The following is a 24,816-nucleotide window of genomic DNA, read 5'->3' on the forward strand; positions in this document are numbered from 1 at the left end:
TACAGTGGAAAAACCGCTTTCAACGATTTAGACAAGGGGGTGGCCTTGATAAAGCATCTGATGGAAAACAAATTGATGCGTTAATTTATAATATGGGGGTAAGAGCTGAAGAAATATTCTCATCATTTTCACCAGTTCCAACTACATATGATGAGACATTAAAACAATTTGAAGATTATTTTATACCCCGTAGAAACATTATCTATGAAAGGGCCAAATTCCTAAATCATAAGCAAGGGAGTGATACTGCAGAGAAATTTATTACTGACTTACATAGTCTATCAAAAACATGTGATTGGGGGACTTTAAACAATGATATGGTTTTATTAGTGTTGATTATCGGAATGAGAGATACAAGCATAAGTGACAAACTGCAACTTGATGCTGCACTTACTCTCGAAAAAGCTGTAACCTGTCTAAGACAACATGAAGAGCTGATCCGTCAAAAACAAAACCTAAATGAACCAAATGTTTCTGCTATAAGAAAACAATCAACTTACAAAAAATCAGAGAATAAAACAGTATGTGGTAGTCTAAATCAAAGGCTTTTTCGAAATCTATAAAGCATAATAATACGTAAATGCATGCAAAAACAGCTTCCTGCATACCTATCCATACTGAGTTCTTGGCCATTGTAATATACCGGAAACAACTAGATTTTTGAAGCGTATTTGTAGAGCAGAAACTAGAACTTCATTTAGAACTAGAAATTATCGCCAACTTTCAGTAATGAAGAATTATTGCACATTAATATACCGAGTCAAAATAATGGAAAAATTTGTATGCAGCGCCAAGACATTTAGCATACTACCATAACAAGGCAAAAAAAGAACGTGGATTGTTTCCTCTGCAAAATAAGTTTCTCCAGAAATTTTGATAAACACACCTCAAAAATATAAATAAGTCACGACGATGATAACTATTTTACCTGAAATTGATTTCCTCATGAAAGCCTTATAATTATTTCCGATTTTCTGGACGTGAATATCATATTTTGAATCTATGTACGGTTCTACGGTACAATACGTGTTAGCTACGGCAACTACGCTGGCCATATCCTGGAAGTCGTTTAGATTTTCCACTTTGACCTTTCCTAGTCCTCCGTGAGCGTGGCCAATCTTTATTACTACCGGAAATCGAGGAGCTGTGATCTGAAACAAATATTTAAAAATTAGATGAATTTTGAATTTAAGTGTATTATGATGCCTATGAGTATGCAACCAACAATACAACTTGACAATAATTATTATGTAATACAATTAGACCAGGGCGCATCTGTAAAAATATTAGTATATTTGGACGTTGAGAGGTGACTCATATTTTTTTGCAGAAATTGCTAGAAAATAACTCATATAATAATATTTGAGTTATCCTCCCACTCAAAAAGGTCCGGAACATTGTTTAAAATAATCAAAATATCAAAAAATGAAGGAAACATTCGATTTTTTTTTTAGTTTTTTGATTATAACTTTAAAAGTATTGATTTCCGAGAAAAGTTGTGCTGACATAAAAGTTGCGTAATTAAATTTCCTACAATATAGGATTCGTTAAAGATTTTAAAAAGTGTCACCCTTGTTGCGGAATAGCAATAATTGCGAAAAAACTATAAAAAAAACAAGTATTTGCATTATACGTTTTTCAACCATTTATACTACACTTAGAACCTTTATATTTTACCCAGAAAAACTTTATGATATAAGAAAATAATACTGTGAATTTCATTAAGATCGGTCTGATAGATTTTGCAAAATAAATTTTGCAATCCAGCTTTCGCAAAAAACAATCATATTTTTCAAAATGTTGCAGGACTGAAAATAAAGCAGACAGCAAGTTGAATGTTTTTACATATAGAAGAATACTGTATATTTCACTTGCAATTTGCAAAATAAAAATCGGGTAACCACTACGGCGGCATCAGGATTTTTTTTAAATAAACATTATTTTTATGGTGCTACGCGCAGAACAGCGGATATATTGCTACGACTGGGCATTCCAATAACCTTTGATAATGATCGATAAATTTTAATTTTTAGTACATTTCGATATAAATAAATAAATTTGTTTATGTTGTTCTGAAGCTATTTTCTTGTGGCATTTTTATAATCAAGTATATTCAAATGGGAAATAAGCCACAATTTTACCTAAAAATGATTTTATTAACGTTTCGACGCCCAAGTCGGGTGTCGTTGTCAAAATACAAAATAATACTGAACATAATAATAATACAAAAGTATTATTTTGTATTTTGACAACGACACCCGACTTGGGCGTCGAAACGTTAATAAAATCATTTTTAGGTAAAATTGTGGCTTATTTCCCATTTGAATATACTAAATTTGTTTATTGCAAAATAAAAACACATAATCTGTCCTTTGAAATAAATAACACTTTTTTGGCAAAAACTTTCTTTATTCATATATTTTAAGTTAGAGAATAAAAGTTTATTATTTTGAAACATATGCAATTGTTTAAACAATATTTCACAAACAATAATCAAATCAGTTTGATTTTTGTGGAATTAAAATACTAAAATACAACAAAATATAGAGTAAGAAAAGAATATACTAGATAAAGATTGGAAGAAATTTTGGTGGAAATCAATTTGTGTGAATCGAACACCGGTGTCCTGCGCATAGCACCAAAAATTAATGTTTATTTAAAAAAATTCCTGACGCCGTGATAGTTCATATATTTTAATTTTAAAAATTGCAAATTATAGGTACAATATTCTTCTATATGTAAAAAAGATTTCAACCTGCTATCTGCTTTATTTTCAGTCCAGCAACATTTTGAAAAAATGAATTTTTTTTGCGAAAGCTGGATTGCAAAATTTATTTTACAAAATTTGTTGAACCCATCTTAACGAAATTTAGAGTATTTTTTTATTATATCTTTAAATTTGTTCTGTGTAAAATATGAAGGTCCCACGTATAGCATAAATGGTTGAAAAACGTAAAATGCAAATACTTGTTTTTTTATGGTTTTTTTCGTAATTATTGCTATTTTGCAACAAGGGTGACAATTTTTAAAATTTTTAACCAATCCTATATTGTTGAAAATTTAATTACGCAACTTTTATATTAGTATAACTTCTCTCGGAAGTGAATACTTTGAAAGTTATAATCAAAAAACGAAGAAAATAATCGAATTTTTCCTTCATTTTTTGACATTTTGATTATTTAAACAATGTTCCGGACATTTTTGAGTGGGAGGATAACTCAATTATTATTATAGGAGTTAATTCCAAGAAATTTCTGTAAAAAAATATGAGTCACCTCTCAACGTCCATCTCAAAACAGATGCGTCCTGGACTAAATGTTAATTTTAGTTTTATAATATACAGGGTGTTTTTAAATAAATATGACAAACGTTAAGAGGTAATTCTGCATGAAAATAATGACATTTTGTTCTATAAACATATTTGCACAAATGCTTTGTTTCCGAGATACGGGGTGTTGAAATTGTTCTTACAAACTGACGATTTATTTATTGCTCTAAAACAGATTCTGATATGCAAATCAAATTTGCTGGGTTTACGAGGTATTTATTGCGCATCTTTTGACATACAATTAATAATTTAGTATTTATCATTGGCGCGAATATGGGTAATGGTCTGAATTTTTTAAAGAAAAAACACTATCCACCTACGCCACCGAGATATTTAAAAATTAAAAATAATTTTTGAATTCCTCGTCCAATTTGTGACAAAAACCTTCTTTTTTCATATGTGGCGTCATATTTATGGAAAAAATAAAACATCTTAACACTTACAAAATATCTTAAATAACTTTCCGTATAATATGGAAGCTTATACTTCGAATACTTTGTAAGCATTAAGATGTTTTATTTTTTGCATAAAAATGAAGCCCCATGCGAAAAAACGGGAAGATATATTTTTTGTCACAAATCAAACGAGGAATTCAAAAATGATTTTTAATTTAAAATATCTCAGTGTCGTACTATTCTTTTTATTGAAAATTCAGACCATTAATCGTATGCGCGCCAATTATAAATATGAAATTATTAATTGTATCGAAAAAAATGTGTTATAACCGCTACTTAAAACACTCAAAATTGAATTTGCTTATCTCAAACGGTTTTAGAGCAATAAATAAATTTTCGGTTTGTAAGAGAAATTTCAACACCGCGTATCTCGGAAACGAACCATTTGCGGATATACGTTTATGAAACAAAATGTCATTATTTTTCATGCAGAATTACTCCTTAAAGTTTGTCATACTTATTTAAAAACACCCTGTATAATATTCCAACGATAGCATAATGGAACATACCGCAATAATCATAAAATTTATAAATGTAGAGAAATTATCCAACATATTTTCATTAATTATTTACAATTTGGTTTTTAATACCCTATCTCCAATTTATTTGGCGAAAACTGGCCTCGCAATTTTGAGATTTCCATTTTTTGTGATATTGGCCAAACAATAAACAATACACATCCATACTGCGAGTGTGAACAAGAAAAGATTTAGATCACAATTTTCTTCATTGTCGAATTACCTACTACAAGCTACAGTAGTTGGCTGACACTTTTAGCATCAAAGTTCTATTACAAAATACTAACCAAAAACAAGTAGAAATTTTAAATAAATTTTTAAGCATGAACAAGATCAACATATAAATAAAATACATATATATTTATAAAGAAACTAACTCAAAGCTATAACTCTTCTGGGTTCTTATAAACCTAAGTAACTTTTTAGACGGCATAATGCTTAGCAGTTACCCTAGAGAAAGAAACGTTGATTCTTCATTATTGCGTATCTTTTTCTTACTGATCTGTTCACCAATACAATTATATCCAATTCATTACTGTTTTATAAACAGTATTGTATATTGCCATATTCTTCTTTAAGTCCCATCTCCGCAACGAATATTTGCAATAATCTTGGCTATATTCTGACCTTCGAGGCAGTTGCTCTGAACAGTTGCCTTCAGCTGCAACCAAATCATTCTCTCAGGTTCTTCAACCATGAAACACGTCTCCTTCCTACGCGTCTCCTACCCTTTATTTTTCCTTGAAATTATGAGTCTCAAGATGTATCTTTCCATGTCCACATTTTTGACTCTGTCTACACATGAAATCCTTAACACTCTTCTTAAATGTCCACAGTTCAAACGCGTTAAGTCGATTTATATTGCCATGAGCAAGACCAAACGCAATACTAGAAATTTGCTGGCAAATGCACTAATATGCATGCCAAAAGTGAAGAAAAAAGAAGAAAAAACAATAAACAATAGAAAAATGCGTTACTGTCAAAATCGTAAACAGTATTTTTTGCTCTTCTTTTCTTCCAATTATGGCCTTAAAAGTTTAAAAGTCGAAAAGCATATTATTCATTTTATTCAGAACACAATCATTCACAAGACATTTTCATTTCGAGTCATATAAACAATTGATTATTAATTACATCATTACTGACCAAGATTATAATTAAATGAAACTTCATTCAATTATGATTTAAAGTAATGTCATACTTTTTGTAGATCCGTCAGAATTGTTTTGAAATTTTTTCAGAATATTTTTCTTGCGCGATTATTTTATTTATTTTAAAGTAATTTTATTTAACACCATGACGACTTGGCTTAATCCTTTTGGCCCTCCTCCTGAAATATACGGCTACCAAACATTATGGCATAGCATAGGAAATTACATGGCCCGCATTGAACAATACGAAAGATCTTTACCATTCTTTGATGAAGCTGTTCTCAAATGCCCCAATGATAAAAAGACGCTCATCGATAGAGGTATACATTTAATTAACTTTTTACTAATGCTAGGAATTTAGATGCCCTCGTACTTTCTTAGGTATTCTAGTTAACTTTTCTTTAAATTAGCTTTATACGATGACTGTCTTCAAAATCTTAATTATACAGGGTGTCCAGAAACTCTCCAGACAAATGAAGACCGTAGATTCCTCAGAAAGCTTTAAGACAATTTACCCTATTCACTTAGTCCGAAAATGCTTGATGTGTGCTGATCACGAATCTGTGCTTAGTTTTTTCCAGCAAGTCAGGTTTTCAGGGAAAGTGTGTTTGAAGTTTTTCATAAAGACTGCCAAAACTACTGAGAAAATATTTTTATTGAACTTGTATTTAATAGAAAATTGCACTGCAAATTGGTTTGTTCATAAAAAAAAACAATGCAGTATAATATACATTAGATACGCTTGACCCCATGATTTTTTACCCGTGCGTCATCATTTAAAGCATGACCATAAGCATGATTTAAGGCATAAACAATTTTCGACCATTATGGCTACGATTTCTTTGCAGTTTGGAGACTTCTTGACTTCTTGTGTCCAAAGAAACCAGCTATGAGTTATACGGAAGAACTCCATGTTTCATATTCATCCTGGTTTATTTTATTCTGCAACAATCTGTCGCACAGGTGCGCAAAAGTTCAGGACCTCGATTTTTGACCCTTCGCTTCGTTATCGATAATTCGCTATCTGTACACTGAACAGATACGAAGCGAATACGTTCGATAACGAAGCGAAGAGTCAAAAATCGAGGTCCAGGAAAGTACCCCGCACAAACCATATTGAAATTAGGTCCCAGGGGATTTCGTTCATACTTTGGGAAAATACTCTTTGAAGCATCCTGATAAAAAGTTCTCGTGGGCACAACTCTATCGTATGAAGGATTTTCAAGATATAGAGGCACAAACTCTGAAAATTATAAGATTTACTGGATATTCCAATTCCCTGAGTTACTGGTTATCTGGCAACATGTAGAAGTTTGGATCAAGGAAAAGTACTTGTAGTCTAGGATCTTTTCCTGGCTATTCAATGGCGACCTTTACTTTGGCCTTGACCTTCAACGGACGTCATCTTCTAGAGTTTCGAGGGGTTTCGGCATTAAATTGATATAAACAGATTACTCATGAGTTTTGGGATCGCTAAAGACGAATATGCGATCAGAGTTGACCTCAGGAGGACGTTGTGGCCAGGGCCACTGCAAGGGACGTCATCTTCTAGAGTTTCGATGGTTTTCAGCATTTAATTGATGCAAATGAATTACTGGAGGGTTTTTTGAGGTCGCTAAACACGAATATGCCACCAGAACCGACTCCCGGAGCACCTGGTTTCCAAGGTCAATGAAAGGGGCTCCTGGAGTTTTGAGGATCTTTGGTACTACATTAATGCAAACGGATTAGTTATAGGTTTTTGGGGTTGCTGAACACGAAAACGTGATCAGCACAGACATATGAGAATCTGGTGCCTAAGACAAGTTATCTTCTGGAGTTTCCGAGAAATCAAATGGAGGAATCAAATGGATTACTCTTAGGTTTTTACCTTCAGAATATAATCTGTCTTAGGCACTAAGTGCTCCTGTGTCTGTGCTGATTACGCATTCGTGTTCAGTAACCCCAAAAACCTAAAACTAATCCGTTTGCATTAATGTAGTACCAAAGATCCTCGAAACTCCAGGAGCGCCTTTGATTGACTTTGGAAACCAGGTGCTCCAAGAGTCGATTCTGGTAGCATATTCGTATTTAGCGACCTCAAAAAACCCTCCAGTAAATCAATTGCATCAATTAAATGCCGAAAACCATCTAAACTCTAGAAGATGACGTCCCTTGCAGTAGCCCTGGCCACCACGTCCTCCAGAGGTCAATTCTGATGGCATTTTCGTGTTTAGCGATCCCAAAAACCCATGAGTAATCTGTTTATATTAATTCAATGCCGAAAACCTTGGCAACTCTAGATGACGTCCGTTGAAACTATCCTAGACTACTAGTACTTTTCCTTGATCCAAACTTCTACATTTTGCCAGATAACCAATCACTCAGGGAATTGGAATACCCAGTAAATCTTATAATTTTCCGAGTTTGTGCCTCTATAACTTGAAAATCCTTCATACGATTGAGTTGTGCCCATGAGAACTTTTTATCAGGATGCTTCAAAGTGTATTTTCCCAAAATATGAACGAAATTCACTGGGACCTAATTTCCATAAGGTTTGTGCGGGGTACTTTGTCGCACAGGTATTTAATGCAGTCACCTTGGTTATTTAAAGCTTTAAAAAACTTTATCACTCCTAACGTTGTGTGAAGGTGGGACAAAACAATTAATTTTGGGTTAACTAATGCATCATGATGACGTCAAGTTGACGGCAGCCTTTTTCTAAATTTTATTTCCATTTTAACCTAACTTATAACTTAACTTATTTTCTCTGTTAATCCACTACGGTGCGGCGGTACAGTCGCACAAGGAAGATATTAAGATATTACGTCATCATGGGAGGCGGGGCAGTCATATCCAGGTATTAGGGACAATCTGAGTTTATTAGGCGCAATTGTGTCCTCAGTTGAACTTACTTTCGGGAAAATTGGCGAAATCGTCCAAATCATTCTTTTATTAAGAGGAAACAGTAGCGATCAACAAGTAGCGAAAACGCGTTCCAAGATTGCGGCTGTAATTTTGAATATTTTTTGGAGATATTTGGCACACTTATTCGTAATATAATAAAGAATGGCGGTACAGAGCCCAATTTAAAAAATATATTAATATGTGGAAATTACTCTGTAATTAAATACAATATTAAAAAAACGAGCCTGTACCGCCATTACGAAGAACAAAAAAATACACTTTCTTCAAATAAATTTTTTATCCGATGCCTAGATTTTGTGTCATTTTGGAACTACCAAAATTTTTTATTTCATTAGTAGTTCCAAAATGACACAAAATATAGGCATCGGATAAAAAAGTTTATTTGAAGAAAGTGTATTTTTTTGTTCTTCGTAATGGCGGTACAGGCTCGTTTTTTCAATATTGTATTTAATTACAGAGTAATTTCCACATATTAATATATTTTTTAAATTGGGCTCTGTACCGCCATTCTTTATTATATTACGAATACGTGTGCCAAATATGTCCAAAAAATATTCAAAATTACAGCCGCAATCTTGGAACGCGTTTTGGCTACCTGTTGATCGCTACTGTATCAACATAAAGACTGATTAGAAATTTATTATATGTATTTTCTGTTGTAACACTTGTATAAACTAACAATTATTGTCGTAGGAAAAGTAAGAGCAAAAATATGCAACTTCAAAGGAGCCTTAGAAGATATTAACAAAGCAATTAATTTAGACCCAAGCGATCTGGTTTCTTTGGCCGAACGGTCTGACGCTGTGTATCTTAACTGTGAATTTGAGGACGCAATAGTACAGAACTATAGGCTTCTTCCTCTCCGAAAGAAACCTGATCACTTTTCTATGGGAATCAGAAAGTGTTCAACGGCTATTGAAAACTGTCTTGGTCCTGTTGCCGGATGCCCATTAAGAGATTATTTCTTGATTATAAGAAAATTAGCGTGGCTGGAAACGTTTCACGCTGAAAAGAGAGTGCCGTTTGTGGCGAAAAATAAGAAAATCAAAAAACCTAAGAGAAAAAAACGCGAGAAGAGGAAGGAGAGGAAGTCAGTTTGTGAAGAACCATGCGATTTAAATTTACAAATAAAAGATAGTCTTAACAGTCACCAATCAAATAATTTTAGAGTTCCCCCTCTTCAACAGTCTTTTGGGTTTTCCCCTTTACAAAATTATACAACCAATATAGACAATTACATCGCGGAAACTTATCTGGAGCGTATGTACCGCGAGAAGGTATTTGTCAAAGAGTTACCGAACAAACCTGGAATTAATTGTCCAAACGAAGAAGGTGAGTAGGGGAGAGTTGGACAAAACCGGGTACCACTCCAAAAACCGTCTGTATCTTTTGCTATGTGAGAGTAGCAAATGTTTGCTGCAGATTAAAATATTCTCAAATGACTTAAGTTTGATATGCCAATGCCAATTTTTAAGAATATTCTTAGATTTAAATTTTTTTTTTATTTTTATGAAAATATTGCAAAATACCCGGTTTTGTCCAACCGGTATGATAAAACCGGGTAGTAACTTAATTACCATGTAAAAATACTAATGGACAGAAAATAAAATATTTATTAAAAGTATGTGAACAAAAATCGAAAATATATGAACAGAAGTCACAAATAAAAACTTCATTTACATCATCATAGGCACTACAGGCGTCATAAGCCCATTTGGTGCAAGACACACATTTTATCCATCTTTCCTTCGCATTATAATTTGAAAATAGTTAATTATAACATAGACACGCATCGTCATTATTATCTTCTTCCTCCAAGCTCTCCAAAATTTTGTTTTTGGTGCAGCCCTTTTTACCACGTTTTTTTATTTTTTTTTGCCCAATTCTAATTAAGTTTTAATTTTTTACGACTGGAGATTTTTTTTAATTTTTTCTACTAGCTTTCTTACTAGCTTCTTCATCAGAAGAAGCCACACGTTATAGTTGACTAAAAGCAAAAAAACCACTGTCGAAACTGGAAGTAACAAGAGGTCTGATAAAATCGGGTATGATACCCGGTTTTGTCGATTTTCGGACTACCCGGTTTTGTCAAACTCGTAAACAAGACATTAAATGTTATTTAAATTTTTAAATTATGATATAATATTCAAAATTTTTGGCCAAATTAAAGGTAATATACTAGGTTACATGTATTAAATTTTGAAATGGCCATAAGTTATTCATTAGAGGAGAGAACAGCTATCAACTTACCTTAAAAATCGAGTTTCCTGCATCAAAAAACAGGTGAGGTCTTACTGCTCCGGCACAGATTACTCAAATGAGGTATAAATGAATACACACGACTGTTGGTGGTAAAGGGACACTAATTTTAAAATTGTCTAATAGATAGCAGCAGACAGTTAAAAGAATTAAGGGGTACCCGGTCTTATCAACCTACCCGGTTTTGTCCAACTCTCCCCTAAATATAATTTTATTAATAGTTTTCACTGTGAGAAAATTCATTTTAAGAATATATTATATAATGTTTATATTCTTCTATTAATCTAAACCAAATGAAACTAAATATATCCTATAACTACGATATGGCTTCATATCAAAGACGGACATATGCAAAAAAAAAAATAAAAAATTAGTTAGTAGTGGTTTCTTATAGAATTTTTCCTGTTCTTTTCAACGGTGATAATAGTTTCCTTCAAACAGGAACGCAAATACGTTATTTTCATCTTCACTGTTACATTAATGTTTGTTTCAAAAACAGACTCCTGCTATGAAGGTTTATTTCAAAATCATACATCTCCCCAATAGCCAATCAGAATGCTGTATTGTGATCACATGACTGTGAAATCAACAAATTAACTAAAATTACACGAGGTGAAATTTTCATCTTCTTCTTCCTTCTTGTATGTAGGCTTTTAAGCCTGTTTCTTCTTCAATATTAGTCTCCTAAATCGTTTTGCAGTATTTTCATTTCTGTTATTTCTAGTAGTCGTCTCGTTTTAGGTCTTGTAGGTCTTGTCTCCGCCGTCTATATCAATATAGGTATAATTGCTGCTGTATAGATTCTTGCTTTTGTGTCTTGTCCTAGGTATTTGTTTTTCCAGATTGTGTCCTTAAAAGATCCCGCCGATTTACTTTCTTTTAAGCTTTGTTGTCGTACTTCCTCTTCAACATCTCCGTAACTGGTTATATCTATTCCCAGATATCTAAACCTTGCTTTTTGCTTTATTATTTTCCCATCAATTTCGATTTTACATCGTAGTGGGTATTTAGATGTTGTCATACATTCGGTTTTTTCTGCTGATATTATGATATTGTATTTCTTGGCTGTTGTATTGCAGATGTGTGTTAATCTTTGGAGATCGTCTTCTGTCTCGGCGCTTAATGCGACGTCGTCTACATAACATAATATTTGGATTTCTTTGTTCCCCATTCTGTGACCATGACCTTTACGTACTGCTTCTATTATTTCGTCCATTATTATATTAAAGAGCAGAGGGCTTAACGAGTCACCTTGTCTGACTCCGCTTTGCACTGGTATAAACTGCGTTAGTTTTCAATTTATCTTTGCCTTATTATGAAAATAGATGCTTTCGATGGTTTGTATAATATTGATTGGTATGCTTCATCTATACAGTAAATGTAAGGCGTCTTTCGACTCGAAAGCGATCGAAAGCCTTTGTCAGGAGATTTTCCAAAACCAATTTGTCTCAATGTTTCTTGCATGATACATGTCCGTCTGTGATATACGGTGTGGTAAATCGCTAATTTTAGTCATACTTTATGTTTTTGATCGTACTGAAAACGAAGAATTATAAGTAGGGTAACATCGTCAAAAACGCAATTTTACCCTAAAAATAAAAAAAAAATAAGTCATTGTTCGGTTTTAATATTTTCTTCTAAAATTTTAATATTAGCATGTATTTCTCACCTTTATGAAGATCATGGGACCTGTTGTATGCTTTCAGTCTTACTCTTGTCAAAGGTATGAATTTTCTAAAATAAAAGGTGCAGATTCGTGAATTGCAAAGTCAGATCGAAAAAGTTTAGTGAAAAAATTTGAAGTTTAGCTCTTTAATCACGTTTATCTTAAAATATTAAGTACAAAGAAGTTTTCTGTGGAGTTTCAGATCAAAATGTTTTATAAAAAAAAATAGTGCTTTTTGAAAACTTTTAGAAAAAATAAAATCATTTTAAGAAAAACATGATTTCATTTGTTTTTATTTTTAGTGTAAAATTGCGGCTTTGACAATCTCCCACTTAAAATTCAAAATAAACTTAATTTTCAGCACCATCAAGAACATAAAGTAAGACCAAAATTAGCCATTCACCACCTGTAGTCAGTATCTCGAGAAATAAGCCTTATTTTGGGTGTTTATAACTTGAATAATAAAATTTGCATTTTTTTTATAAAATATTTCGATCTACAATTCACCAGTAAACTTCTTCTTTGTACCCTATATTTTAACATAAACGTGATTAAAAAACTAAATTTCAAATTTTGTCACTCAACTTTTGCTATCTAATCTTGCAAATCACGAATCTGCACCTTTTACTTTAAAAGAATCATAGCTTTTATTAGAATAAGGCTGAAGGCTTGCAACAGGTCACATAGTCATCAGAAAGGTAAAAAATATCTGCTGCAAAAATTCGAGAAAAAAATATTTAACCCTCCGTTAGTCGCTATCGGTGTCACACACCGACGACAGAATAATTCATTCGGGATTTACAATATAACTGTTTTTTTCTATCGTCACTTTCTGTACCTCTTCCTATCAACTAACCTCGGGTTAGTGTACATTCTTACCTACTTGGGTACAGTTGTGCGAGTTTTATAACTATTTTCGGTGCAAGACTCCGTAGCGACTAACGGTGTGGTTATTACTTTATTGGCATAACTTGCAGTTCAGGTAAATATTTAGCATCTTATTATTGCATTTTATCGGTAAGTTTTGGTCAAGTCTTATTTATAGATGTCCTTTGAAAACGTTGAACAAAAACGTTGGAATGGAATTATGGGAAATGGTTCCTAGCGACGATGAAAATTATTTTGACGATGAGGGAAGTGAAAATAAAAGCGGTTTTTCATTTCATATCTGTTGTTTTTCAATAAAACATTTTCAAAAATATTTTTCAGTCATTCCTATACACAATATAAAATATTTGTACGAATTTTATAGCAATAACTATATTTTTTTAAATTGTCGGTCTCTGACACCGTAGCGACTCTTGATGCTCCGTTTATCCTAGCGACTAACGGAGGGTTAAACCGAACAGAGGTGTAGCGAGTTAAACCCAAAAAAATTATTTCTTTTTTTTATTTTTATGGTAAAATTGCGTTTTTTACAATGTTCAAATACTTCAAATTTAAAATAAACCTCATCTATGTGATTTCAGCACCATCAAAAACATACAGTAAGACCAAAATTAGCTATGTTCTAAATCATCAAATGCAAGAAGTAATTTGATTCTTCCCGTTTTTTGGCTCCTTTATTTGGTGCAATAAACTCAACCTTTCTGTTGGTATTTTTCCAGAGTTGTATAGGTTGTTGAGTAAATTTTTGATTATTGCTATTAATTCGTGATCCATTAGTTTGATTAGTTCTGCTTGTATATTATCGAGTCCTGCTGCTTTGCCATCCTTTGTGATTGCAGAATAAACTTCCTGCTGTAATATTCTTGGTCCATCATTTACAACTTCTTCTAGCTCAAAGATGTTATCTCTTTAGTCGTCAATCAGTTTTTCGAAGTAATTTTTTCGCGTTCTTATTTTACTCTGTTTGTCCAAGACGATATTTCCATCAGAATAAGTTTATAAATAATAGGGAAATAAAAGATTTGTTTCAAAAACTATGTAGAGTCAGAGTGGGGGATAATAAAATTGAACGTATTAAATGGGCGCTGAAAGACGTATGTGGCGCCCTCTGGTTAATACATCATTTTTGGTGACGAATTTAGATTTCTCGTCGAAAAAAATCCCCCGCTTACCGTATTTCGTGTTGTTACCCCACGAAATGTTCAAGAGTAAATAAAATAAAACTTTAATTTTGACACCCTGTATTTTGGTTCTTGGACTTTCGTACTAAATAAATTTAGATTAAATAGATCTATTTTAAGGTCAGGAATCTAAGGTTAAGCTATGACCCATTCGTTACTAAACACCCTGTATATTTTACGAAAAATGTTTTTTAGGTGTAAAAAAGCTAAAAACAATTGCTAAGGATTGTTACAACACGGTCTATGATAAACAAGAAGTTTTAAGAACTAGAAAACCATTTTATCATATTAAATATCAACAGGCTTTTATATCCGGTGGACTAAAAGACAGACAAGAAGCTGAGCTACAGCTGCACCAAGAAAACACCAGGAAAGAAGCAGAGAAAATAACGGCACGACTAGTAAAAGCTTTACTATCCAATAATCTCACAACTGTTATAGACCTTGCAGAGAAATTGAAGAAATACTGTGATTCAAAATCGAAACGACTTTTACCAGACAAACAAATTTATCTAAGTAAAATCTATGACATTGTTCGGGATGCTTTTTATTTGGTAAATAGATTAAATCCAGAACAACCAAGTTGGGATCAAGATAAGAGGATACTGGTGTCTCTTGGACAGCCTGTTAGTAGACAACCGTCCAAAGATTCCGTTATTTCATCGTATAAAGTTCCACTTCTAGACTTTGGTCAGCAGATTCAAATGTTCGAAGATCGATTAGAAGTTGCTGAAGATGATAATGAGATGTTGTGGTACTACCACGAACTTGCGAGGTATAGCTTTCTATATTTTTTTATAATGCTACTGAGAAAAACATTTTATTAAAGCAAATTAGTTAAATTTCATAAAGGGAGAGGAAAGTAAAATATGATGAGGAAGGTAGCTCTGCTACTCTTCATTAATCTCTTATCTATACCTTTTTAGTCCAGGGCGCATCTGCTTTGAGATGGACGTTGAGAGGTGGCTCATATTTTTTGCAGAAATTGCTTGGAATTAACTCATATAATGATAATTGAATTATCCTCCCACTCAAAAATGTCCGGAACATTGTTTAAATAATTAAAATGTCAAAAAAAGCAGGAAAAATTCGATTTCTTTCTTCGTCTTTTGATTATAACTTTAAAAGTAATCACTTCAGAGAAAAGCTGCACTGATATAAAAGTTGCGTAATTAAATTTTCTACAATATAAGACTGGTTAAAAATTTTAAAAATTGTCACTTGTGTTGCGAAATAGCAATAAAATATAGAGAAACGCATTTCGCATTTTACATTTTTCATCCATTTATGCTACACTTAGGACCTTCATGTTTTACCCAGAAAAACTTTATCATATAATAAAACAACATTGTAAATTTCATTAAGATCGGTTCAACAGAATTTGCAAAATAAATTTTGCAATCCAGCTTTCGCAAAAAAATTCATTTCTTCAAAATGTTGCAGGACTGAAAATAAAACAGATAGCAAGTTCAATTTTTTTACGCATTGAAGAATACTGTACCTTTAATTTGCAATTTGCAATATTAAAATCAGTTAACTACCACAGCGTCAGGAATTTTTTTAAATAAACATTAATTTTTGGTGCTACGCGCAGGACAGCGGTGTTCGATTCACTCAAGTTGATTTCCACCAAAATTTCTTCCAATCTGTATCTAATATATTTTCTTAGTGTATATTTTGTTGTATTTTAATATTTTAATTACACAAAAATCAAACTAATTTGATTATTGTTTGTGAAATATTGTTTAAGCCATTGCATATGTTTAAAAATAATAAACTTTTATTCTGTAAGTTAAAGTATATGAACAAAGAAAGTTTTTGCTAAAAAAACTATTATTTCAAAGGACAGAGTATGTGTTTTTATTTTGCAAAAAACAAGTTTATTAATTTATATCGAAATGTACTAAAAATTAAATTAAAATTTATCAATCATTATCAAAGGCCATTCGAATGCCCAATCAGAGCAAACGTATCCGTTGTTCTGTGCGTAGCACCAAAAATTAATGTTTATTTAAAAAAATTCCTGACGCGGTGGTAGTTAACTGATTTTAATTTTGCAAATTGCAAATGAAAGGTATAGTATTCCTCTATACCTATGTAAAAAACATTCAACTTGCTGTCTGCTTTCAGTCCTGAAATATTTTGAAAAATATCTTAAACCGATCTTAATGAAATTGACAATATAGTTTTATTATATTATAAAGTCTTTCTGGGTGAAATATGAAAGTCCTAAGTGTAGCATAAATGGCTGGAAGATGTAAAATGACAATAGTTGTTTTTTTATGTTTTTTTTCGGAATTACTGCTATTTTGCAACAAGGGTGACAATTTTGACAATTTTTAACCAATCCTATATTGTAGGAAATTTAATTACGAATCTTTTATTTTCGTGCAACTTTTCTCGGAAATGAATAGTTTTAAAGTTATATTAAAAAACCAAGAAAAAAATCGAACTTTTCCTTTATCTTTTGATATTTTAATTATTTAAACAATGTCCCGGACCTTTTTGAGTGGGATGATAACTCAAATATTATTATATGAGTCTTTTTCAAGCAATTTCTGCAAAAAAATATGAGTCACCTCTCAACATCCAACTGTATCTACTAATAGTTTTGCAGATGCGCCCTGGTCTATTTTCTTCTTTTCTTTTGTTCATTGTGGCTGCTACTAAATAGGTATTAAAATTCGAGTCACTTTTTCAAAACTATAGACAGCCCTGTTGCTTGAATTTTGAAAAATTTGCTGTCATGTCTCCTCTCATTAAGATGTACCTACTTCGTTTTTGTTTGGTTTATTTTTAGGCCGTATATATTTACTTCTTCTTCAAAATAACACTTTTTAGATATATTTTTTGTTCTCGCTAGAATCACCACATCATCTGCGTACGTCATGGAATGTTTTTTGATATTTGAAGGTTTTAAATAAAATGTTTAAAATAGAATATTAGTATAGTTGTTTGATCAACTTTGCGTTCTTATTTTATTATTATCCTAATAATTTTTACCATACTCCAATTACTACTAAACAAAAAAACAGTTTCTGTGAAGAATATGGACTGAAAATGAACATAGAAATAACCAAATACATAATAATAACTAAGAAAACAAACATAAAAACAATCATACATTTGGGAAATGCACCGATAGAAAGGATTTTAGGATAAGGGATACCTAGGAATCTGTATTTCAGACAATAATGTCCAACAACAGAAACCAGGACCCGAATAGAAATAGCAAGAAATGAGTTTGTAAAAATGATAACAATTCTCTGCAACAAAGACCTTAGATTAGAACTGAGAGTAAGAGCTTTGAGATACTACGTGTTCTCGATACTGCAATAATATGTAGTTAAAAGCTGGACATTGAAGCAAGAACACATATAGACCAGGGCGCATCTGCAAAAATATTAGTACGTTTGGACGTTGAGAGGTGACTCACATTTTTTTGCCTAAATTGCTTGGAAATAACTTATATAATAATAACCGAGTTATCCTCCCAGTCAAAAACGTCCGGAACATTGTTTAAATAATCAAAATGTCAAAAAATGAAGGAGAAATTTGATTTTTATCTTCGTTATTTGATTATAACTTTAAAAGTATTCATTTTCGAGAAAAGTTGCTTTGACATAAAACTTGCGCAATTAAATTTTCTACAGTATGGGATTGGTTAAAAATTTAAAAAAATGTCACCCCTGTTGCAAAATAGCAATAATTGCGAAAAAAAAAACATAAAAAAAACAAGTATTCGCATTTTAGGTTTTTCAACCATTTTTGCTACTCTTAGGACCTTCATATTTCAACCAGAAAAACTCTATGATATGATAAAACAATACTGTAAATTTCGTTAAGATAGGTTCAATAAATTTTGCAAAATAAATTTTGCAATCCAGCTTTCGCAAAAAAATGCATTTTTTCAAAATGTTGCAGGACTGAAAATAAAGTACGTAGCAAGTTGAAGTTTACTTTACATATAGAAGAGTATCGTACCTTATATCTGCAATTTGCAAAATTAAAATCGGTTAACTACCACGGCGTCAAGAATTTTTTTAAATATACACTAATATTGGGTGCTACGCACAGGACAGCGGATACGTTTGCTCTGATTGCTCGATTTTTTTCTTCGTTTTTCGATTATAACTTTAAAGTATTCATTTCAGAGAAAAGTTGTACTGACATAAAAGTTGAGTAATTAAATTTCCTACAATATAGCATTAGTTAAAAATTTTTAAAATTGTCACCTTTGTTGCAAAATATCAATAATTGCGAAAAAAACACAAAAAGCAAGTATTCGCATTTTACGTTTTTCAACCATTTATGCTACAATTAGGACCTTCATATTTTACCCAGAAAAACTTTATGATATAATAAAACAATATTATTGTAAACTTTATTAAGATTGATTTAACATACTTTGCAAAATAAATTTTGCAGACCAGCTTTCGCAATAAATGCGTTTTTTAAAATGTTGCAGTTATTTTTTTTTGCATATAAAAGAATACTTTACCTTTCATTTACAATTTTCAAAATTAAAATCGGTTAACTACAACGGCGTGCACAGAGAATTAGATGGTATGGACACATAACGAGAAGAGAGAAGAACAATCCGTTAAGAGTTATAACCGAATGGATACCACCACGTACAAGAACCAGAGGCAGGCCTAAACTCAGATAGAGACAACAAGTGGAAGAAGACTTAAGAAGTATGGAAATTAGAAATATAGGAAGGAAAATCAGAGAGAGAGAAGAATGGAGAAAGGTGGTGGAAACAGCGAAGTCACACCAGCAACTGTAAAACCAAACTCAGAATGGGATGATCCCCCACAAAAAGGATCTTCAAGTGAAAACAGCTTCAGCTTCCTCGGGAGCGTATAGCTTGTATATATATAACTACCACGGCGTCAGGATTTTTTTTTAAATAAACATTAATTTTTGGTTCTAAGCACAGGTCAGCGGATACGTTTGCTCTGATTGGGCATTTCAATGGCCTTTGATAATGATTGATAAATTTTAATTTTTAGTAAATTTCGATATAAATAAATAAATTTGTTTATTGCAAAATAAAAACACATACTCTGTTCTTGGAAATAATACTTTTTTTAACAAAAACTTTCTTTGTTCATATATTTTAAATTAGAGAATAAAAATTTATTATTTTTAAACTTAATATGCAATTGTTTAAACAATATTTTACAAACAAAAATCAAATTAGTTTGATTTTTGTGGAATTAAAATATTAAAATACAACAAAATATAGAGTAGAAAAATAATATGCTAGATAGATAAACATTGGTAGCTGCAATATGCGATAATTTTTGACAGGTCATTGGAGCGCCCAATCAGAGAAAACGTATCCGCTGTCCTGTGCGTAGCACCCAATATTAGTGTTTAGTTAAAAAAAATTCCTGACCTCGTGGTAGTTAACCGATTTTAATTTTGCAAATTGTAAATGAAAGGTACGGTACTCTTCTATATGGAAAACAAACTTCAACTTGCTACATGCTTTATTTTCAGTCCTGCAATATTTTGAAAAAATGCATTTTTTGCGGAAGCTGGATTGCAAAATTTATTTTGCACAATCTATTGAACCTATCTTAACGAAACTTACAGTGTTACTTTAACATATCATAAAGTTTTTCTGGATGAAACATGAAGGTCCTAAGGGTAGCAGAAATGGTTGAAAAACGTAAAATGCGAATACTTGTTTTTTTATGGTTTTTTCGCAATTATTGCTATCTTGCAACAAGGGTGACAATTTTTAAAATTTTTAACCAATCCTATACTGTAGAAAATTTAATTGCGCAACTTTTATGTCAGTGCAACTTTTCTCGAAAATGAATACTTTTAAAGTTATAATCAAATAACGAAGAAAAAAATCGAATTTCTCCTTCATTTTTATTAATCTTCATTATTTAAACAACGTTCCGGACTTTTTTGAGCATTGTAGCATTTTGAGCATTGTAGCATTTTGAGCATTGTAGCATTTTGAGCATTTTGACCTTTGGGAGGATAACTCAATTATATTATTATTTTATGAGATAATTCCAAGCAATTTCTGCAAAAAAATATAAGTCACCTCTCAAAGTCCATCTCAAAACAGATGCGCCCTGGACTAATAAATAAGATACAGTTATTTGAAATGTGGTGTTACAGGAGGATGCTTAGAATAGCATGAACAGAGAAGAAAAACAGCGCGGAATTTGGTCGAGAAATGGGCAAAGAATACGAAATGATAAACACAATAAAAATAATAAAGTTACAATATCTGGAACACGTAATGAGGGAACAATGATGGGAAATGCTAAGACTGATAATACAGGGAAATATAAGAAGCGCAAGAAGTATAGGAAGGAGAGTGTCATGGTTGAAGAATTTAAGGGACTGGTTTAAATGCAGTTATATGAAACTCTTCAGAGCAGCGGTAGATCTTCACTTTCAAAGTTGATGATATCCGACCTTCCATTTGGGAGACCTGCCTAATTCTAGCTGCTATAACTCTATAGATTTCGCATTCCGTTTAGTCGCCTTTTTTTGAAGATCGGACAAATAAAAACCACTAGACCATTCCATTATTTTGGAGTTTTTTCCTTTTGCCAAACTTCTAATATCACTGCTAATATCAAGCGGAGTATCCTTTCTTTGAGTCTTTTATCGCCTTTCATAAAAATCTCAGCTCGTATACCACTTTCTCCTGCTCTTTTGTAATTTTTTGGGACCATTTGTTTAACTTCTGTTTAGTTTTTCTGTAGTTCCTCCTAGAAGTAAACCTTCTTCGTATCTGCAACAATTTTTTATTATTCTTTTAAGCTTTTCTGGAGTTCCTAACTTAACTTTTTACCTCTTCATGTAGGATTCTTCTGTGATTTTCAATTGGTTTTCTAGTTGTTTTCTTTTCTTCCTTCTGCAAAGTTTTTTAACTTGTCTTCTTCTAGCTATATTGTATTTGTATTATCAATTAATTAATTAATTAATCAATTATATCAATTAATTAATACACTAACTATTAATACAAAGCCACAGTTTTCTTTATTAACATTCACTATTACTCTGGGATAATTAGCAAAATACTTATGATTCTTATGATTGTGTATATTAATAATATAGGTATGCATTCTCCGTAGATAGTGTGCTACTTTTTTTATAAACAAAATGGCGCCTAAAAATCGTATTTTAAAGATTTTAACTTTACACCAAGAAGCCCAAATAAAAATTCACTGTAATTAAATTCTGCATAGAGACGTGTTTTCCCGATTTACTTCGACGAAAATTTTCCCCGGAAAATACGGGTTTTTCCAACAAAATCTTTAAAGTTCAACTAAAATTTTAGATAAGTAATTGTTTATCAATACTTAAATAACTTTGTAATATAAAGCTCTTTTCGTATAGATTATAATTCGAGAAGCCGATGGAAATTGAATGAGTTATAAACAATTTTTTGGCTTATAAACAGATACAGTATCTCGGGAAATATTAAATTAAATTAAATCATGAAAACGGTATTGGAAAAAAGCGGCAGGACGCTTCACCTTTTCATCTCGGCCATCTTTCTTCACTTGGAGAAAATGTAATCTCAAAGTTCAAAATCTGTATATGTACGTTAAAAAAATGCATTTTCTCGGCTTCCCATGGAGCAATTTTCTTCATTATTTTTTTATTCCCAAGTAACACGAGTAGAGCCATCTAACTAATGCATTATTAAATGTCAAACTTGCTTTTGTTTTGTTATAATAGATTTATTTATAAGAAAGAAAACTACATATTTTTTCCAGTTGTAGACTTTTTTAGATAAACTTCCTACAAGTGTACCTTTTAACGTTAAAAACACAAATATTCTCATATGAAAGCTGTATAATTATTTAAACAATCTTTATTCAAACAAGTTAAAAAATTTTGTTATAATAAATAAATTAATTTATTATAACAAAACAAAAGCAACTTTGACATTTAATAACGCATTAGTTAGATGGCTCTACTCGCGTTACTTGGGAGCAAAAAAAGAATGAAGAAAGTTGCTCCATGGAAAGCCGAGAAAATGCATTTTTTTTTAACGTATACCGATTTTGAACTTTGAGATTACATTTTCTCCAACCTAATTTTTGATTGGAATTTTGCTATTTTTGTCAATTTTCACTAGTAATATCCATAGTTTTTATTATAATAATATATGTTATGAGTATTTTATTGATATGAAAATTTGTGTGGAGAAAGAGGACAAAAATAAAAAGGTGATGGTTCGAAAATTATGATCCTATTGTTTATATCTTTGCCGTAAATGCCGGTCAACTTTGACAAGTTGTATCTCAGGAATCAGGAACCACGTTTTTCTTTTAAAAGAAGCGTTCTGCCGCTTTTTTCCAATACCGTTTTCATTATTTAATTTTATTTAAGAGGAAACAGTAGCGATCAACAGGTAGCGAAAACGCGTTCCAAGATTGCGGCTGTAATTTTGAATATTTTTCCGAGATATTTGGCACACGTATTCGTAATATAATAAAGAATGGCGGTACAGAGCCCAATTTGAAAAATATATTAATATGTGGAAATTACTCTGTAATTAAATACAATATTAAAAATACGAGCCTGTACCGCCATTAAAAAGAACAAAAAAATACACTTTCTTGAAATAAACTTTTTTATCTGATGCCTAGATTTTGTGTAATTTTGGAACTAATAATTTTTTTTATTTCATTAGTAGTTCCAAAATGACACAAAATCTAGGCATCGGATAAAAAAGTTTATTTGAAGAAAGTTTATTTTTTTGTTTTTCTTAATGGCGGTACAGGCTCGTTTTTTTAATATTGTATTTAATTACAGAGTAATTTCCACATATTAATATATTTTTCAAATTGGGCTCTGTACCGCCATTTTTTAATATATTACGAATACGTGTGTCAAATATCTCGAAAAAATATTCAAAATTACAGCCGCAATCTTGGAACAGGTTTTGGCTACCTGTTGGTCGCTACTGTATCACCTTAATACTTTTCCGAGATATTCTATTTGTTTATAAACCCAAAATTTTTAAAATATTCATGAGGCCGCTTAAATAGTCCAATTTCAATTCTGTAAAGTACGTTAGATAGGTACAGTGTCTTTTTATACAAAAATCATAGTTATTCTTATGTATCATAGTTATTGCGGTTATTATAGCGACCGTAAATTTTTAATTAACAATTAAATTGTTGCCAAAGTGTTCATTCAATTTCCATCGGCTTCTGGAATTATTATCTATACGAAAAGAGCTTTTACATTACCAAGTTATTTAATTATTGATAAACAATTACTTATCTAAAATTTTAGTTGAAAATTAAAGATTTTGTTGGAAAAACCCACATTTTTCGGGGAAAATTTTCGTCGAAGTAAATCGGGATAAACACGTCTCGATGCAGAATTTAATTACGTTGAATTTTTATTTGGGTATTTTTGGTGTAAAGTTAAAATCTTTGGCTATATAGAGCAAATATTGACAAAAATACGGTTTTCGGGTGACATTTTGTTTATAAAAAAAGTAGCACACTATCTGCGGACTTTGCATACCTATATTATTAATATATACAATCATAAGATTCGATTCCAGCAATGAAATTGCTGGTAAATAACTTTTCCCAAAAATGGCCTATTCTCCGATAACCTGCCCAGACTATATAGATCATTTATGTTTTTAGGTACAACTTATTGGCCAAAAAATATGATGTTGCCAAATCATTTTGCACAAGATGCGCACTGTTAGCAGAAAAAAATAACGAGTATCATTGGTACATAAACGCAACAGTTTTACAAATGAGAATATGTATCAAGCTACTGAATAAAGCCGATGCTATATTAGAGGCTAATAAAGGTATTACCATGGCCCAGCAGCTGCAGGATAAAAACTTAGAGAAGTATTTGGATAGGTAATTTTTAGTTACTCCTATATGGTTTTTGTGCCAGGAGAGTAGAGTCTGTACAATATAAATACCGTTGCACGTCATTATCTACATCAGAGATCTAGGTTGACATTGTTGCCCAATTACAAAAAATTCTTGAATTCATGTTAAATCAAATATATCACATAATTATTGCAGACGTGGATTATACAACAGAACAAATTAATATTCAATGTAAATAAATAAAAACATTATAAATAGAAAACAAGAATTAAGTTATAATCTTACGTTAAAGTAAATAATAAAAACAATAATGGCTAGTATTATAAACGACAAATAAATCATCAAATAAGTATCTGTGGGTTAAATTTACACCCGTGTTGAGCTGGCCCCCCCCACTTGCAAAAATTAAAAAACAAATAGCCCTGATTTATGAGCTATTTATGAGCTCTCATATTCCGCAAACTAAAAATTTTGAGCTCGTTCCACTGAGCAGGAATTTAATACCCTAGTGGGGGGGGCTGAGTCAGCCCCCCCACTACTTAAAAATAGGAATATTGAATCGGTTTTTGCGGCAGAATTACGAGCTATTTATGAGCTCTT

At 31.7% G+C, this 24,816-nt stretch overlaps 2 protein-coding genes across 3 annotated transcripts in view; one reads left to right on the top strand and one right to left on the bottom strand.

Annotated features, from left to right (window-relative positions):
- LOC114329918 (synapsin-like) overlaps window positions 1-5,440 on the bottom strand; it is a 60,841-nt gene extending 55,401 nt beyond the window's left edge. The window contains exons 1-2 of the mRNA XM_028279197.2: window positions 5,436-5,440; window positions 929-1,206 (exon numbers count right to left, since the gene is read on the bottom strand). Of these exons, the coding sequence (XP_028134998.1) occupies window positions 929-1,206; window positions 5,436-5,440 (283 nt within the window). The remainder of the gene's footprint in view (window positions 1-928; window positions 1,207-5,435) is intronic.
- Window positions 1-24,816, top strand: part of LOC114329924 (outer dynein arm-docking complex subunit 4-like) — a 54,278-nt gene that overhangs the window by 20,876 nt on the left and 8,586 nt on the right. The window contains exons 1-4 of one of the 2 annotated variants that reach the window (XM_028279203.2): window positions 5,480-5,772; window positions 9,053-9,691; window positions 14,549-15,128; window positions 24,013-24,240. In XM_028279203.2, coding sequence (XP_028135004.1) covers window positions 5,598-5,772; window positions 9,053-9,691; window positions 14,549-15,128; window positions 24,013-24,240 — 1,622 coding nt within the window. In that variant the 5' untranslated portion in view covers window positions 5,480-5,597. Of the gene's footprint in view, window positions 1-5,479; window positions 5,773-9,052; window positions 9,692-14,548; window positions 15,129-24,012; window positions 24,241-24,816 lie in introns of those variants that run through there. The other variant, XM_050643703.1, reaches the window with a different exon arrangement.

Source organism: Diabrotica virgifera, chromosome 2, assembly GCF_917563875.1.
Source record: "Diabrotica virgifera virgifera chromosome 2, PGI_DIABVI_V3a".
Lineage (NCBI taxonomy): Eukaryota > Metazoa > Arthropoda > Insecta > Coleoptera > Chrysomelidae > Diabrotica > Diabrotica virgifera.